At 35.9% G+C, this 17,826-nt stretch overlaps 1 protein-coding gene across 6 annotated transcripts in view; it reads left to right on the forward strand.

Annotated features, from left to right (window-relative positions):
• Window positions 1-17,826, forward strand: part of CCDC178 (coiled-coil domain containing 178) — a 444,107-nt gene that overhangs the window by 100,563 nt on the left and 325,718 nt on the right. For all 6 annotated transcript variants that reach the window (XM_082699591.1, XM_082699596.1, XM_082699595.1 and 3 more), the window contains one exon: window positions 11,820-11,973. In XM_082699591.1, coding sequence (XP_082555717.1) covers window positions 11,820-11,973 — 154 coding nt within the window. The remainder of the gene's footprint in view (window positions 1-11,819; window positions 11,974-17,826) is intronic.

Consider the following 17,826-nt stretch of genomic DNA (forward strand, 5'->3'; position numbering starts at 1 on the left):
CCAAGCCGAAGGCAGCGGCTTAACCCGCTGAGCCACCCAGGCGCCCCGCAGGTTGATTTTCAAGGGTCGTTGGCCTAGATTGTGTCCTTGTCATGTGGGCTTCTCTATAGAGCACCTCAAAACATGGCAGCTAAATTCGTCAGATCAAATAAGCAATAGAGCAAGAAAGTGCCAGCAAGACAAAAGTCACAGCTCTTACTACCTAATCATAAAGATGATATTCCATCACTTTTACTTTACTCTGTTTATTGGAATAAACTCTCTGGATCTGGCCCACATGCAAGGAGAAGTGATTTTAGGAGAGAATATCAAAATGCAGATATCACTGAAAGTCTTGTTGGAAACTGCTTACCAACCACAGAGCTCTTTGGTAATTTGCACTTTTCATGGTTGGAGGTTTGTGGGGTGATACCTATGGCTTTCACAGGAGACCCAGAATACAACAGAATTATATGGATAATATGCCATAAGAAAGTCTTCAGAAGGTTTGAAAATGTAGAAAATAGGAGAAGATGATCAAGAGGCATGGAAGATAAAATAAGAAAAACTAATATGTGTTTAAGTCCTAAAATGGTACCAAGGTATTGTTTGAAAAGTTTATATATTAATCTTTTATATATTTATTTCTTCATTATTTATATAAATTTTAGATTTATATTATTTATATGTTTATTTTCATATTATTATTTTTAATATTAAATTTATTTATATAAATGTCCATATATTATTTATATATTAATATTTTATATTAATCTATAAAAGATTATATATATATTATATAAAAAAATGTCCAGGGATAATGATAATTATAATGCATAGATCAATAATACTGGAAGACTAACAAATCCCAACAGAATAAATAAAAATTGATCCACATTCAAAGTATCTTAATAAAATAAAATTAACAGACTTTCAAAATCAAGAGATGATCTTAAAAGGGAAGCATAAAATAGTTTCATAGCAATCAGTCAAAAAGTATATTTCTTAACAAAAATGAAAATTAGATTATAGATATATTTAACATATTAAAGATCAATTAAAAATCAAGAAATCTATGAAAATAGAAAATATCCTTCAGGAGAGACCTGGGTGGCTCAGTTGGTTAAGCTTCTGCCATCAGGTCAGGTCATGATCCCAGTGCCCTGGAATCAAATCCCGTTGGGCTCTCAGCTCAATGGGGAGTCTGCTTCTCCCTCTCCTGGAGGCAAAAAGTATTCCAAGAATCCATTTACAATGATGAACAAATTTAATCAACTCCCAGAAAGGTATAACAACTTTAAAATAAGAACCTGAGAGAACTTCAAAACATAAAGCAAAACCCAATGGCATTTAAAACAAAAAACAAAAAACAAAAAGATGTAGGGAGACACATTGTTATAGCAGGTAATTTTACCACACTTTTCTCAATAATAAAAAAAAGTAGTAAAAATTAGTAGTGATAAGGAGCAAGGTTTCTCAAACATCACCTTGGAAACTTTTAAAAATGCAGACTCTCATTAATAGGACTGAATTTGCCTGAGATTCTGCATTTTGTAGAAGCCCCAAGGTAAAGCTGATGGTCCATAGACTGCACTTGAAATAGCAAGGAAATACAAAGATTAACCTTTATGATTAGTAAACGTGACCTAATGAAACAGTAACCAATAGTTACATTCAATAAGTAGACTGCACTTGAAACAGCAAGGAAATATAAAGATTAAGTTTTATGATTAGTAAACTTGACCTATTGAAACAGTAATCAGCAGTGCATTCAGTAAAGTACATAAGGAATACCTACCAAAAAAAAAAAAATATATATATATATATATATATATATATATATATAACCCCAAGTCACTGAGCCAAAAGTGAAGACTCAGTAATTTTCAGTGGGTTGAAACTGGATGTTCCCTGGCTAAACCACAAATTCAGCTAGAAAGTAGTAATAAATAGACAACTATAAAATAATAAATTCATCATGAAAAAATTTTAAATGTATTTTTTAATAACCCATGGATCAAAGAAGAAACCAAAATGCAAATTAGAAAATACATGTAACTAAGTGACACATAACAAATCTGATGAGCTATAAGAGTGATTGACTTATTAAATAATAGACAATATTTAAAATATGTATTGTATGTGAGGAAATAAAAACATTAATGGGTATTACATAGATAATAGAACTATGTATAAATTTTGTGTTCTTCATTTTGCTTATATTTACTTGATTCCAGCTCTGCAATGAATATGATCATTAATCAATTTGAATGAATAAAAATTTTATTTTGATATACTAGACCATAAAGAATTTACAGTGAACAAGAGGAATTAGAAGAATATGATAAAACACAAATACATCAAGAATGTAATAAAAAATACTCCAATTACTAAAATGCAAAATGAAGTCTATATATATATTTAAATACTCCCATCTTATTGGAAATCAAACAAATGCAAGTTGAAATACTTGGATGCTATTTATAATAATACATGGCTACATAAGTTGTTTTTAATAATACCTCATACTGGAGATTTTTTTAAAAATAGTTACTTTTGCACATACATAGATAGCAGTTATATATACTTGTTATATACATCTATAGGCAATTTGACAATATATATGAATAAATTTAAAATGAGACAGAGAGGCTGGAAAGATGACAGGGTAGGAGGATGCTAAGCTTGTCTCCTCTTATGGGTACAACTAGATAACATTCACAGTAGTGTAAATAACCCAGAAAATGACTTGAAGACTGGCAGAACAAACTCAACAAAAGGTAGAAAAAAAAGCACATCATGGAAGGTAGGAAGGGCAGAGACAGGAATTTGGAACCAAACAGAACATGGACATCCAAGGCAGGGAGGGAGCCAGTTGTGTGAAGAAGGACAAGAAACAGACTATTATATGGGGAGCTGGCAAGGGGTAGGTGGATTCCCATAACATTTGGCGTTGAAACCAACAGGGGCTGAATCTTGTGAGTTCATAAAACCAGGGATTTAAGCCTGGAATTTTATTTTAATTTTACTTTTAATATATTTTTTTAAAAATTTTAAAAGATTTTATTTATTTATTTGAGAGAGCCAGAGCCAGACAGCAGGAGCAAAGTGAGAGGGCAAGAACAGGAAGAAGAGCAGAGGGAGAAGTAGACTTCCTGCTGAGCAGGGGGTCAGATGTGGGGATCTGTCACAGGACTCCAGGATCAAGTATATTTTCTAAAATTCTACTGTAAGCATTAGAGGAGTTATAAATGATTTCTTATATAAAATTTTAGAGATATGTTTATTGTTCTTCATGATTTTTTAATTTGTTGGGTATTAATACACATGAAGAAACATGATTATGTATGCTATCAAGTGTACACATTAATTTTTTTTCAAGATTGTATTTATTTATTTGACAGAGATCACAAGTAGGCAGAGAGGCAGGCAGAGAGAGAGGAGGAGGCAGGCTCCCAGCCGAACAGAGAGCCCGATGAGGGGCTCAATCCCAGAACCCTGGGACCATGACCTGAGCCAAAGGCTGAGGCTCTAACCCACTGAGCCACCCAGGCGCCCCACATTGATGATTTTTAAAATATGTATTCATTCATGTAGCCATGCCCCTAATTTAGGTATAGAAGCGTTTCAGCATACTGGAGATTTCTCTTGTTCTCTTTCCCAGTCTGTACCACTGCCCCCTTCTTCCCCAAAGAGGTCATCTTCATTCTTTTTTTTAAATTTTTTATTTTTCATAAACATATATTTTTATCCCCAGGGGTACAGGTCTGTGAATCGCCAGGTTTACACACTTCACAGCACTCACCAAAGCACATACCCTCCCCAATGTCCATAACCTCACCCTCCTTCTCCCAACCCCCCTTCCCCCAGCAACCCTCAGTTTGTTTTGTGAGATTAAGAGTCACTTATGGGGGCGCCTGGGTGGCTCAGTGGGTTGGGCCGCTGCCTTCGGCTCAGGTCATGGTCTCAGGGTCCTGGGATCGAGTCCCGCATCGGGCTCTCTGCTCAGCAGGGAGCCTGCTTCCCCCTCTCTCTCTCTCTGCCTGCCTCTCCATCTACTTGTGATTTCTCTCTGTCAAATAAATAGGTAAAATCTTAAAAAAAAAAAAAAAAACAGCTATATTTAAAAAAAAAAAAAAAAAAAAAAAAAAAAAGAGTCACTTATGGTTTGTCTCCCCCCCAATCCCATCTTGTTTCATTGATTCTTCTCCTACCCACTTAAGCCCCCGTGTTGCATCACCACTTCCTCATATCAAAGAGATCATATGATAGTTGTCCCTCTCTGCTTGACTTATTTCGCTAAGCATGATACGCTCTAGTTCCATCAACGTTGTCGCAAATGGCAAGATTTCATTTCTTTTGATGGTTGCATAGTATTCCATTGTGTATATATACCACATCTCCTTGATCCATTCATCTGTTGATGGACATCTAGGTTCTTCCATAGTTTGGCTATTGTGGACATTGCTGCTATAAACATTTGGGTACACGTGCCCCTTTGGATCACTACGTTTGTATCTTTAGGGTAAATACCCAATAGTGCAATTGCTGGATCATAGGGCAGTTCTATTTTCAACATTTTGAGGAACCTCCATGCTGTTTTCCAGAGTGGTTGCACCAGCTTGCATTCCCACCAACAGTGTAGGAGGGTTCCCCTTTCTCCGCATTCTCGCCAGCATCTGTCATTTCCTGACTTGTTGATTTTAGCCATTCTGACTGGTGTGAGGTGATATCTCATTGTGGTTTTGATTTGTATTTCCCTGATGCCGAGTGATATGGAGCACTTTTTCAGGTGTCTGTTGGCCATCTGGATGTCTTCTTTGCAGAAATATCTGTTCATGTCCTCTGCCCATTTCTTGATTGGATTATTTGTTCATTGGGTGTTGAGTTTGCTAAGTTCTTTATAGATTCTGGACACTAGTCCTTTATCTGATATGTCGTTTGCAAATATCTTCTCCCATTCTGTCAGTTGTCTTTTGATTTTGTTAACTGTTTCCTTTGCTGTGCAAAAGCTTTTGATCTTGATGAAATCCCAATAGTTCATTTTTGCCCTTGCTTCCCTTGCCTTTGGCGATGTTCCTAGGAAGATGTTGCTGTGGCTGAGGTCGAAGAGGTTGCTGCCTGTGTTCTCCTCAAGGATTTTGATGGATTCCTTTCTCACATTGAGGTCCTTCATCCATTTTGATTCTGTTTTCGTGTGTGGTGTAAGGAAATGGTCCAATTTCATTTTTCTGCATGTGGCTGTCCAATTTTCCCAACACCATTTATTGAAGAGGCTGTCTTTTTTCCACTGGACATTCTTTCCTGCTTTATCGAAGATTAGTTGACCATAGAGTTGAGGGTCTATTTATGGGCTCTCTATTCTATTCCATTGATCTATGGGTCTGTTTTTGTGCCAGTACCATGCTGTCTTGATGATGACAGCTTTGTAATAGAGCTTGAAGTCCGGAATTGTGATGCCACCAACGTTGGCTTTCTTTTTCAATATCCCTTTGGCTCTTCGAGGTCTTTTCTGGTTCCATATAAATCGTAGGATTGTTTGTTCTATTTCTTTGAAAAAGATGGATGGTACTTTGATAGGAATTACATTAAATGTGTAGATTGCTTTAGGTAGCATAGACATTTTCACAATATTTATTCTTCCAATCCAGGAGCATGGAACATTTTTCCATTTCTTTGTGTCTTCCTCAATTTCTTTCATGAGTACTTTATAGTTTTCTGAGTATAGATTCTGTGCCTCATTGGTTAGGTTTATTCCTAGGTATCTTATAGTTTGGGGTGCAATTGTAAATGGGATTGACTCCTTAATTTCTCTTTCTTCTGTCTTGTTGTTGGTGTAGAGAGATGCAACTGATTTCTGTGCATTGATTTTATATCCTGACACTTTACTGAATTCCTGTACAAGTTCTAGCAGTTTTGGAGGGGAGTCTTTTGGGTTTTCCATATATAGTATCATATCATCTGCGAAGAGTGATAATTTGGCTTCTTCTTTGCTGATTTGGATGCCTTTAATTTCCTTTTGTTGTCTGATTGCTGAGGCTAGGACCTCTAGTACTATGTTGAATAGCAGTGGTGATAATGGACATCCCTGCCGTGTTCCTGACCTTAGCGGAAAAGCTTTCAGTTTTTCTCCATTGAGAATGATATTTGCGGTGGGTTTTTCATAGATGGCTTTGATGATATTGAGGTATGTGCCCTCTATCCCTACACTTTGAAGAGTTTTGATCAGGAAGGGATGCTGTACTTTGTCAAATGCTTTTTCAGCATCTATTGAGAGTATCATATGGTTCTTGTTCTTTCTTTTATTGATGTGTTGTATCACATTGACTGATTTGCGGATGTTGAACCAACCTTGCAGCCCTGGAATAAATCCCACTTGGTCGTGGTGAATAATCCTTTTAATGTACTGTTGAATCCTATTGGCTAGTATTTTGGTGAGAATTTTCACATCTGTTTCATCAAGGATATTGGTCTATAGCTCTCTTTTTTGATGGGATCCTCTTCTGGTTTTGGGATCAAGGTGATGCTGGCCTCATAGAATGAGTTTGGAAGTTTTCCTTCCATTTCTATTTTTTGGAACAGTTTCAGGAGAATAGGAATTAGTTCTTCTTTAAATGTTTGGTAGAATTCCCCCGGGAAGCCGTCTGGCCCTGGGCTTTTGTTTGTTTGGAGATTTTTAATGACTGTTTCACTCTCCTTACTGGTTATGGGTCTGTTCAGGCTTTCTACTTCTTCCTGGTTCAGTTGTGGTAGTTTATATGTTTCTAGGAATGCATCCATTTTTTCCAGATTGTCAAATTTGTTGGCGTAGAGTTGCTTATAGTATGTTCTTATAATAGTTTGTATTTCTTTGGTGTTAGTTGTGATCTCTCCTCTTTCATTCATGATTTTATTTATTTGGGTACTTTCTCTTTTCTTTTTGATAAGTCTGGCCAGGGGTTTATCAATTTTATTAATTCTTTCAAAGAACCACCTCTAGTTTCGTTGATTTGCTCTGTTGTTTTTTTGGTTTCTATTTCATTGATTTCTGCTCTGATCTTTATGATTTCTCTTCTCCTGCTGGGCTTAGGGTTTTTTTCTTGTTTTTTCTCCAGCTCCTTTAGGTGTAGGGTTAGGTTGTGTACCTGAGACCTTTCTTATTTTCTTGAGAAAGGCTTGTACCGTTATATATTTTCCTCTCAGGACTGCCTTTGTTGTGTCCCACAGATTTTGAACCATTGTATTTTCATTATCATTTATTTCCATGATTTTTTTCAATTCTTCTTTAATTTCCTGGTTGACTCATTCATTCTTTAGAAGCTTGCTGTTTAGTCTCCATGTATTTGGGTTCTTTCCAAATTTCCTCTAGTGGTTGAGTTCTAGCTTCAGAGCATTGTGGTCTGAAAATATGCAGGGAATGATCCCAATCTTTTGATACCAGTTAAGTCTTGATTTAGGACCGAGGATGTGATCTATTCTGGAGAATTTTCCATGTGCACTAGAGAAGAATGTGTATTCTGTTGCTTTGGGATGAAATGTTTTGAATATATCTGTGATGTCCATCTGGTCCAGTGTGTCGTTTAAGTTTATTTCCTTGCTGATCTTTTCCTTGGATGATCTGTCCATTTCAGTGAGGGGAGTGTTAAAGTCCCCTACTATTATTGTATTATTGTTGATGTTTCTTTGATTTTTGTTATTAGTTGGTTTATATAGTTGGCTGCTCCCACGTTGGGGGCATAAATATTTAAAATTGTTAGATCTTCTTGTTGGACAGACCCTTTGAGTATGATATAATGTCCTTCCCTCTAATCTCTTATTATTGTCTTTGGCTTAAAATCTTATTGGACAGACCCTTTGAGTATGATATAGTGTCCTTCCTCATCTCTTATTTTAGTCTTTGGCTTAAAATCTAATTGATCTGATATAAGGATTGCCACTCCTGCTTTCTTCTGATGTCCATTAGCATGGTAAATTCTTTTCCACCCCCTCACTTTAAATCTGGAGGTGTCTTCGTGCTTAAAATGAGTTTCTTGGAGGCAACATATAGATGGTTTTTGGTTTTTTATCCATTCTGATACTCTGTGTCTTTTGACTGGGGCATTTAGCCCATTTATATTCAGGGTAACTATTGAGAGATATGAATTTAGTGCCATTGTATTGCCTATAAGGTGGCATTTACTGTATATTGTCTCTGTTCCTTACTGATCTACCACCTGTAGGCTCTCTCTTTGCTTAGAGGACCCCTTTCAATATTTCCTGTAGAGCTGGTTTGGTGTTTGCAAATTCTTTCAGTTGTTGTTTGTCCTGGAAGCTTTTAATCTCTCCTTCTATTTTCAATGATAGCCTAGCTGGATATAGTATTCTTGGCTGCATGTTTTTCTTGTTTAGTGTTCTGAAAATATCATGCCAGCTCTTTCTGGCCTGCAAGGTCTCTGTGGATAAGTCAGCTGCCAATCTAATATTTTTACCATTGTATGTTACAGACTTCTTTTCCTGGGCTGCTTTCAGGATTTTCTCTTTGTCACTAAGACTTGAAAATTTTACTATTAGGTGATGGGGTGTGGGCCTATTCTTATTGATTTTGAGGGGCGTTCTCTGAACCTCCTGAATTTTGATGCTCATTCCCTTTGCCATATTGGGGAAATTCTCCCCAATAATTCTCTCCAGTATACCTTCTGCTCCCCTCTCTCTTTCTTCTTCTTCTGGAATCCCAATAATTCTAATGTTGTTTCATCTTATGGTGTCACTTATCTCTCGAATTCTCCCCTCATGGTTCAGTAGCTGTTTGTTCCTCTTTTGCTCAGCTTCTTTATTCTCTGTCATTTGGTCTTCTATATCACTAATTCTTTCTTCTGCCTCATTTATCCTAGCAGTGAAAGCCTCCATTTTTGATTGCACCTCATTAATAGCTTTTTTGATTTCAACTTGATTAGATTTTAGTTCTTTTGTTTCTCCAGATAGGGCTTTTATATCTCCCAAGAGGGTTTCTCTAATATCTTCCATGCATTTTTCGAGCCTGTCTAGAACCTTGAGAATTGTCATTCTGAACTCTAGATCTGACATATTACCAATGTTTGTATTGATGAGGTCCCTTGCCTTTGGTACTGCCTCTTGTTCTTTTTTGGGGGGTGAATTTTTCCGTCTTGTCATTTTGTCCAGATAAGAGTATATGAAGGAGCAAGTAAAATACTAAAAGGGTGGCAAAAACCCCAGGAAAATATGCTTTAACCAAATCAGAAGAGATCCCAAATCGTGAGGGGGGAGAAAGGGGATGAAAAGAGGTTCAAAATGAAAGAAAGAAAAAAAAAAAAAAGAAAAGAAAAGAATTAAAAATAAGAAAAATATAAAAAATAAAAAATATATATATTAGATAAACTAGTTAAAAAACGTTAAAAAAGAAAAGGGTAAAAGTTAAAAAAAATTAGCAGAAGAAGAGAAAAAAAATGAAAACAAAAAAATTAAATTCACTGTAAGACTAAAAAAATCTTAGGGAGAAAGCCATGAGTTCTGTGCTTTGCTTTCTCCTCCTCTGGAATTCTGCTGCTCTCCTTGGTATTGAAACCGCACTCCTTGGTAGGTTAACTTGGTATCAGCTGGATTTCTTGTTGATCTTCTGGGGGAGGGGCGTGGTGTAGTGATTCTCAAGTGTCTTTGCCCCAGGGGGAATTGCACTGCCCTTACCAGGGGCTGGGGTGAGCAATCCGCTCGGGTTCGCTTTCAGGAGCTTTTGTTCCCTGAGCGCTTTCCGTAGAGTTCTGGAGGACGAGAATACAAATGGCGGCCACCTGGTCTCTGGCCCAGAGCAGCCGAGAGCCCGGGGCCCCACTCCTCAGTGCACCCTCAGAGCACAGCGCCCAGTTACTCCCGTCTGCCTGACCTTCGGCCGCGCTCCGAGCTCACTGAGCCTGTGACCAGTTCAAGGTTACATCGAGCTGTGAGCTTACTGTCGGCTCTGTCTGTGTAGCCGGCTTTCCCATTCCAATACCCGCAAGCTCTGCGACACTCAGACACCCCCGATCCTTCTGTGACCCTGCGGGACCTGAGGCCACGCTGACCCAGCGTGGGTTTCGCCCCGGTTTAGCTTTTGGAGTGATGTCCCTCAGTGGAACAGACTTTTAAAATTCCCGATTTTGTGCTCCGTTGCTCTGCTGCTTGCCGGGAGCCGGCCCCTCCCCCCGGGGTCTATCTTCCTGTCGCTTTGGATTCACTTCTCTGCCGGTCCTACCTTTCAGAAAGTGGTTGTTTTTCTGTTTCCAGAATTGCTGTTCTTCTCTTCGATCTGTCGATGGATGTGCAGGTGTTTGCAATCTTTAGATAAGCTATCCAGCTGATCTCCGGCTAGCTGAAGTAGTTTCAGCCTGCTACTTCTCCGCCATCTTGACTCCTCCCCCTTCATTCTGACTTTTATCACCAGTCTTTGTTTTTTGCCTGTTCTTGAAATCCATATGAATGGAAACATGCATATAGCATATGCTCTTTAGTATCTTGAAGCTTTACATTGTATCTCTTAACAGGTAGAATGATTCTACCCATTTTAGTCTTCTAAATTTATTCTGATTTAGCAGATAGGAGATTGATAAAATCTGAACAATTGGTGTCTAGGGGCACTAGTAGCAAAATCTACCCCGAAAAATCCTTAAAAAGCTGAGGAATTGGTGGCATCAAGTTTAGGAAATGGAGTGAGGAGACAACTAAAATAATACTTAGTTCCTAAGTTCAATGACATTGGGCACTTGTCCACTTCTTAGTCAAAGTCTGTAGTTCATTATCTGGACTGGGGGAAATAGATACTATTGAGAAAAGTGCTATAGTGAGCGCTGTGAATTGCATAAGACTGATGATTCACAGATCTGTACCCCTGAAGCAAATCATACATTATATGTTAAAAAAATTTTTTTAAAGGAAAAAATAAAAAAGAAAGAAATATAATCAAACATATATTTTGAATGCTGAGGTTCCCCATCTCTCGTTATCTACTTGGCTTTTGAATTCTGATAGGGAGACCTACACTCTCCAGACGTGGAAGGGTAAAGAAGAATCTTTTGTTTATTTTTTATTGTTTTAATTTTCATTTCCTTAATGAGGTTGTATCTTTCAGTTTCGTTTGACTCCACTCCTAAAATCAGGGATAGTGCAAGAGAACCTGGGCTACTTCCAGGTGGAGTTATCTGTATTTCTTAGTGATATTTTGTGGAAATGATAACTTTGTCATTTTCTCGCCATACTTTTTGTGTATATAAACTGTAACACCTTATCTAAAGTGGCTTCTATCTTTTATATGTATTTGCTACCTACCGGATAGGATATAGGATTATGTGGGTCACAGTTTAGCTCTGGCTTTCTTTGTGGAAGATCACATAAGATCAAAATACTTGGCAATTTATTTTTTAGTAAACCTATTGTTTTCCTAAGCTGCAGTTTTCTCCATTTTACTTCTAAGACTGAGAAAGACAAAACAGTAAACTAGGGCTTTAATAATATGCAGTCTTTTCACTTCTACAACCTCTCTTCTTTTTTTTCTCTTCCTTTTGTTTTGCCTTCCCATCCCTGTACTGCCCACCCTCTGAATCAAAGGTGCTTATCTCTATCACCTGAAATTAAATCAAAAGGTGATTTATTTTAAATAATTTAGGAATCACTTTTGCCTCATTTTTTCCCATTGGAAACATAAATACATCTGGTGAATTTTTTCTCACCATTTACTTCTTGATCTTTTAAAAAGTTGCTTTGGCATAGGACAAATTTTAGGAAAAGGTAAATTCCATTGATTTGCATTGTTATGTCAGAAACTAATTTACATAAAATTTTAAATATGATTTTCCTTTCATTGTGGATAAAACCAACCATGTTTTTCCTCTTAGGAGAGAGATAGAGAAACTTGACAATCTATATCATCACTACTCTACAGCGGTACAAAATGTCAGTGTTAGTATTGAGGAGAACAAAGAAGCAGTGACTGAAGTACTGAAGGAAACAAAGTCATCAACAAAGGAACTATCTGATTTATCAAAAATGGTGGGTTTTCCAATTTAAAAATAGAAAAAATACTGATTTTAGTTTTAAGCCATAGTTGTTAAAACTTAACAATTATCTGTCTACGTTGGTCTTCTCTTACTACACTACAAATTACCAGAATTTAAGCAGCTTGAAACAACACCCATTTATCATCTCAAGGTTTCTCTGGATCATGTCTTAGCTGGTTCCTGTGCTTTGGGTCTTTTTTTTTTTTTTTTTTTAAACTGAAATCAAACTATTAGCAACCCTACATTTCTTTCTGGAGACTCTAGGATTAATCTGTTGTCAAGCTCATTTCAGTTTTGGCAGGACTCAGTTTCTGTGCTTTTAGAACTGAAGTCATTGTTTCATTTGTGGCTGTCAGCCTGGGATCATTCTTAACTTTCAGAGGCTGCTTGCATCCCAGGCTGGTGGTTCCCTTTGTCTTTAAATCAAAAAAGGGGGTTGAGTCCTCTCGGGCATAGTTAACACTCTGACCTGCTCATTTTTCCTGCCTTCTTGTTCTCCCACAACTTATTCACTATATTTATTATTCATAGTAAATAGTAAAATGAATAATAAGATGGTAAAAATAAATAAAAGTATAGTACAAAGCAATAGTATATATTCTATACCATTTGGCATTCGTTGGAATTAAAACTACATGTTTTTATTGCCACTTTCTATTATATTTCTATCTATATACTCTTTAACTGTTTCATTAAATTTTTAAAAAAATTAACCCATAATTAAGAGTGAGGCTAAGCATGTTTTAGTGGCTTTTTGGAGGTCATTTATATTTCCTTTTTTTGTGAAAAAGCTGCTCATTATTTTTCCCCATCTGTTGCATGATTATTTTTTGACTTAATTTGTAAGAACTTGTATATTATTGATACTAAATATTTTAAAGTTACATATATTAAAAATATTTTTATCCAGTCTTATTTCTTTATGGTAACTTCTCATGAAGAAAAACTTCAGTTTTAATGTAGAAAAGTTATAAATACTTTCCTTCAACCTTTGTGCTTTTCTGAATTTAAGAATTTTTTTTTTACGTTGAAGTCAAAAAATATTCTCTGATATTTTATTCTAAATGTTTTGAAATTTGGCTTTCCATATTTCATGATGCTTCTAGATGAAATTATGTTTAAAATATTCAAAACTGATATTTTTCTCCTATCTTTTATTTATAAGTTTAAAAGTAAGAAACTATCTAGAATTTTAGGAATGCATATTTCATTTGCCACATGTGAAGCATAATCAATATGAAATTCATATATGGGTATGGTGTGAAGTTGAGCTTCCAATTACATTTTTTTTTATTAAATAGAAAACAAATCGTTGCAATATAAGTTATTATATTTCTATATTAATATTCAGTGCCATCTCTGTCACATGTGAGGCTTCCATATTTTTGTGTATCTTTTCCATCTTTTTTAAAATTTATTTGGTTTACTTAACCATCTTTACCTCAGCACTTTATGTCTGTATTACTAAGATTCTAATGATTTTTGATTATCTATTGTGGTGAATCCCTCAGTCTTACCTTTCTTTATGAGTTTTAGGCTGTTCTTGACCTTTGTTCTTCTCTATAAATTTCAGTGTTATCTTATTCATTTCCTTCAGAAGTTTTATTGGAATTATGATTAGAATCATATTCATTTATGGATTGTATGATGGAAAAGTGAGATCTTTATGATGGGGATACCTAAACATAAACATGATCTATCTGTCCACTTATTTGGGTAGTTTTTCTAAATTGAACCTCAAGCAGTTTCCTTGGAACTTTGTAGAAGGCAAACTCTCTCTGGAAAATCAACCCGAGATTAGTCTTAGACAAATTAACTCATATCTCCACTGAATTTTAAAGTTAATTTTTTAAATAAAATTTTTTTTGATGATTTAATATTTTTATTTTTTATAATCATATATTTTTATCCCCAGGGGTACAGGTCTGTGAATCACCAGGTTTACACACTTCACAGCACTCACCAAAGCACATACCCTCCCCAATGTCCATAATCCCACCCCCTTCTCCTAAACCCCCTCCCCCCAGCAACCCTCAGTTTGTTTTGTGAGATTAAGAGTCACTTATGGTTTGTCTCCCTCCCAATAAATAAATTTTTAATGTAATTCTGATTTATTTGTAAATGTAGTCTATATGGTAGGTACTATTTAAAATTCATGAAGATTTAATTTTTGTCCTACTACCTGGGTAATTTGCATAAATATTTTATTTAGGAAAACTTTTTTCTTTTTTCTCTGGTAGTGGGATGCAGTCCTAAATAGGTTCATTTTGTAAACTGTCTAATTCTGCTATTTAAATCTTTTATATTTCTGATTTATTTTCTGATAAAAATTACTGAGAACTGTATTAAAATGTTTCAATGTGATAGTGAATTTCTTTCTTTCTTATTGTTTCCATTTTTTTTGTTGTTGTTGTTTTCTGCTTTATATAACTTGTAACCATGTTTTAGATGAAACTAAGTTTAGAATGTTTAGAATTAAGTTTTTGCTTATGATATACTTGATTTTTACATTTTTAAGCTATAAATTATTAGAAGTTTTGGAATTGATATTTCATTTACTGATTATAAATCATAACATCTTTAACTTCTTCTTGAAGTTTGAGGATCTTGTGATTTTTTTCTTGATAGGTAGTTTACTTTCCATCATGTTATGCCTATCTTATTTAATAATCCCTGTATTAAGATAAGTTTTATTAGTTTACATAATAAATGTTTGATTATATTTTTCCCATTGTAATCTTTTTGCACAGTTCTATTTGCTTATTACATTATTTTTTCTTGTTACTAAAGGATATCCTTTATAATCTTTTTTAGTGAGCTAGATTTGATATTTTCAAAATTTTGTTTCCCTGCAAGTGTTTTCATTTTGTTCTCTTTCATGCACTATAGGGAATATGTCCCTAACTTAATATGGACATGACTTACACTGCTGCATATGCAATGTAAAAGAATCCAGAAAAAGGCAAGGCTTAAAACACTAAACTAAAACACAGTGGGCCTAAGTGCCAGGGGGATGACATAGGAACAATGAATTGGAAGAAACTGATCTTAAATAAATAGTAATCTAAGTATCTCTTCAATTTTCTCTTGTTTCTTTGACCAGGTTCTCTGTAGTTACCCTTTTCCCTCTAACTCTGTTGTCTAGCTACCTGCAAGAGGCCAGAAATGTGCCAAGAGCTTTCTTTATTCTGTTTTGATTTTTTTTTCATAAATACAGTTCTCTCTGACTATAAAGTTGGTATTCAATTACTCATTTTTCCAGTGCTACTACCATGGCCTGACTGAATCCTCTCATTTTTATTTATTTATTTATTTATTCATTCATTCATTTAATTTTTCTTTTTTTTTTAAGATTTTATTTATTTATTTGACAGAGATTACAAGTAGGCAGAGAGGCAGTCAGAGAGAGGAGGAAGCAGGCTCCCTGCTGAGCAGAGAGCCTGACGTGGGGCTCGATCCCAGGATCCTGGGATCATGACCCGAGCTGAAGGCAGAGGCTTTAACCCACTGAGCCACCCAGGCTCCCCTATTCATTTAATTTTTCTAAGAGAGAGAGCGCACATGCACATGCATGTGAGCAGTGAGGGGAGGGGCAGAGGAAGAGGGAGAGAGAGAATCAATCTTAAGCAGGCTGCAGACCTTTCTGGAGCCCAGCAGGGGATGGTCTCAGGACCTTGAGATCATGACCTGAGCCAAAATCAAGAATCAGATGCTTAACCAGCTGAGTCACCTAGGCACCCCATGAATCCTCTTCATTTTAAACTTCAGCTTGGAAGGAGTAAAATCATCGGTAAAACTGTCTCCTCACTTTATTCTGTCCGCTTTGGCCTCTAATTGCACTCTCTGTTTACATTCATACCAGTACTTACAACACTGTTGAAGTGAGTGATTGCTTGTCTACTTTTTTTTAGACTATAATGTTTTTAAGGGTAGGAGATGCATTGTGATTTTTTTTTAATATAATTTTTTATTTTTTAAAAACATATATTTTTATCCCCAGGGGTACAGGTCTGTGAATCACCAGGTTTACACACTTCACAGCACTCACCAAAGCACATACCCTCCCCAATGTCCATAATCCCACCCCCTTCTCCCAAACCCCCTCCCCCCAGGAACCCTCAGTTTGTTTTGTGAGATTAAGAGTCACTTATGGTTTGTCTCCCTCCCAATCCCATCTTGCATTGTGATTTTTATTTCCTTTGTGTAACATGCACAGTTTCTGTCTTATATTAGGTACTCAATGATATGCCGTATTAGGCACTCAAGGAAAGGCATTTCAGTCTTTTTGAATAGGTGAGTTATCCCGGGAATAAATGAAACCAAAGGAGGAAGGGAGCAAAAGGGAGGAGAAGGGGAGGGAGGGGAAGAGAGGAGAGGAAAGAAGGAATGAAGAAAGGGAAGAAGGAAAGAAGTAAGGAGAAGAAAGATTGGAGGAAGGAAGAAGGAAAGGAAAGAAAAAAAAGAAGGAATAAATGGAAAAAAGGAAACACATCACTGTGAGCTTGGAAAGAATTTTGTGAGGTATGGAGTGTATAGTGCATATATTCAGAATATCTGTGAAGATTTAAAATGATGCTTGTAGCTTTCTTACATTTTATTTCTTTCCAGGGACTACTATAAGTATCAGAGAAATATAGGACAACCAATAAAAATTTTAAAATATTATATAGTGCTGTGAAATAATTATGTTCTCAATTTTTCAATCATGCTGAAATTTGTCATCTTAAAGAATATCATTTTTTTAAAGATTTTATTTATTTGACAGAGAGAGACACAGTGAGAGGGGGAACACAAGCAGGGGGAATGGGAGAGGGAGAGGCAGGCTGCTTGCTGAGCAGGGTGCCTGATTCGGGCCTGGATCCCAGGATGCCCCAAGAATATCATTGTTGATAAAATATCTTCAAAAATGGAAAATTTGGGGTGCCTGGGAGCCTCAGTGGGTTAAGCCTCTGCCTTTGGCTCAGGTCATGATCTCAGGGTCCTGGGATCGAGCCCCGCATTGGGCTCTCTGCTCAGCAGGGAGCCTGCTTCCCTTCCTCTCTGCCTGCCTCTTTGCCTACTTGTGATCTCTCTCTCTGTCAAATAAATAAATAAATATATTTTTTTAAAAAAATGGAAAATTTATTCACTAATCTTACAAGCAATCATTTTTTTATCTCTTTGATCATCTCTAAAATGGCAAGTATGGCCTTTCCTAACAAAAATGTTATTTTTAATGAGATATTATGAATATATGTTATAATGTTAGTAATATTTTTCAGTTATAGTAATCTTTTGGGGACTATCATATTTTCTGGGGAAGAACAGAACATGATGAAGTTTAGATATATTTTTTTCCTGCATTTTGCTCATCATAAAAACCTTTAAGCTAGGTTTTTAAGGAGCGCATGTTAAGCACTCAATTAAAAGCAATGATGTGCATCACTTCCACGCATTATTTTTTGGTATGCAGTTGAAACTTCCAGCTCAAGAGAAAAGTAAAAGATTTGTTCTGCCTAATTGCACATACAACCTAACTGATTTTTTAAAATTTCAAGGCATATCATCCTTCCAATTTAGTCTTTGCTTCATTAACATACACTCTTTTCTAATTTGTGTTGGAATTGTATCTATGAAAACACATTTTTCCTTCTCATGTCTACAAACAATAGCTTTTGTAGGTCAAAAAACGTCTTGAAATTGGTTAAGTACCTTAAAAAGTGTCAAAATAAAATAATTTTTAAATGTTGAACTACAGATTTTCTATAAATTCTTATCTCATGTTTTCTTTGAAGTCTACTGCTACTATAGTTCAGCATTTTTTTGGGACTTAATTTCATCTTCTGCAACTCTTAGCTTCTTGTGA

The sequence above is a fragment of the Mustela nivalis genome (genome assembly GCF_964662115.1).
Source record: "Mustela nivalis genome assembly, chromosome: 14".
In the NCBI taxonomy this organism is placed as follows: Eukaryota; Metazoa; Chordata; class Mammalia; order Carnivora; family Mustelidae; genus Mustela; species Mustela nivalis.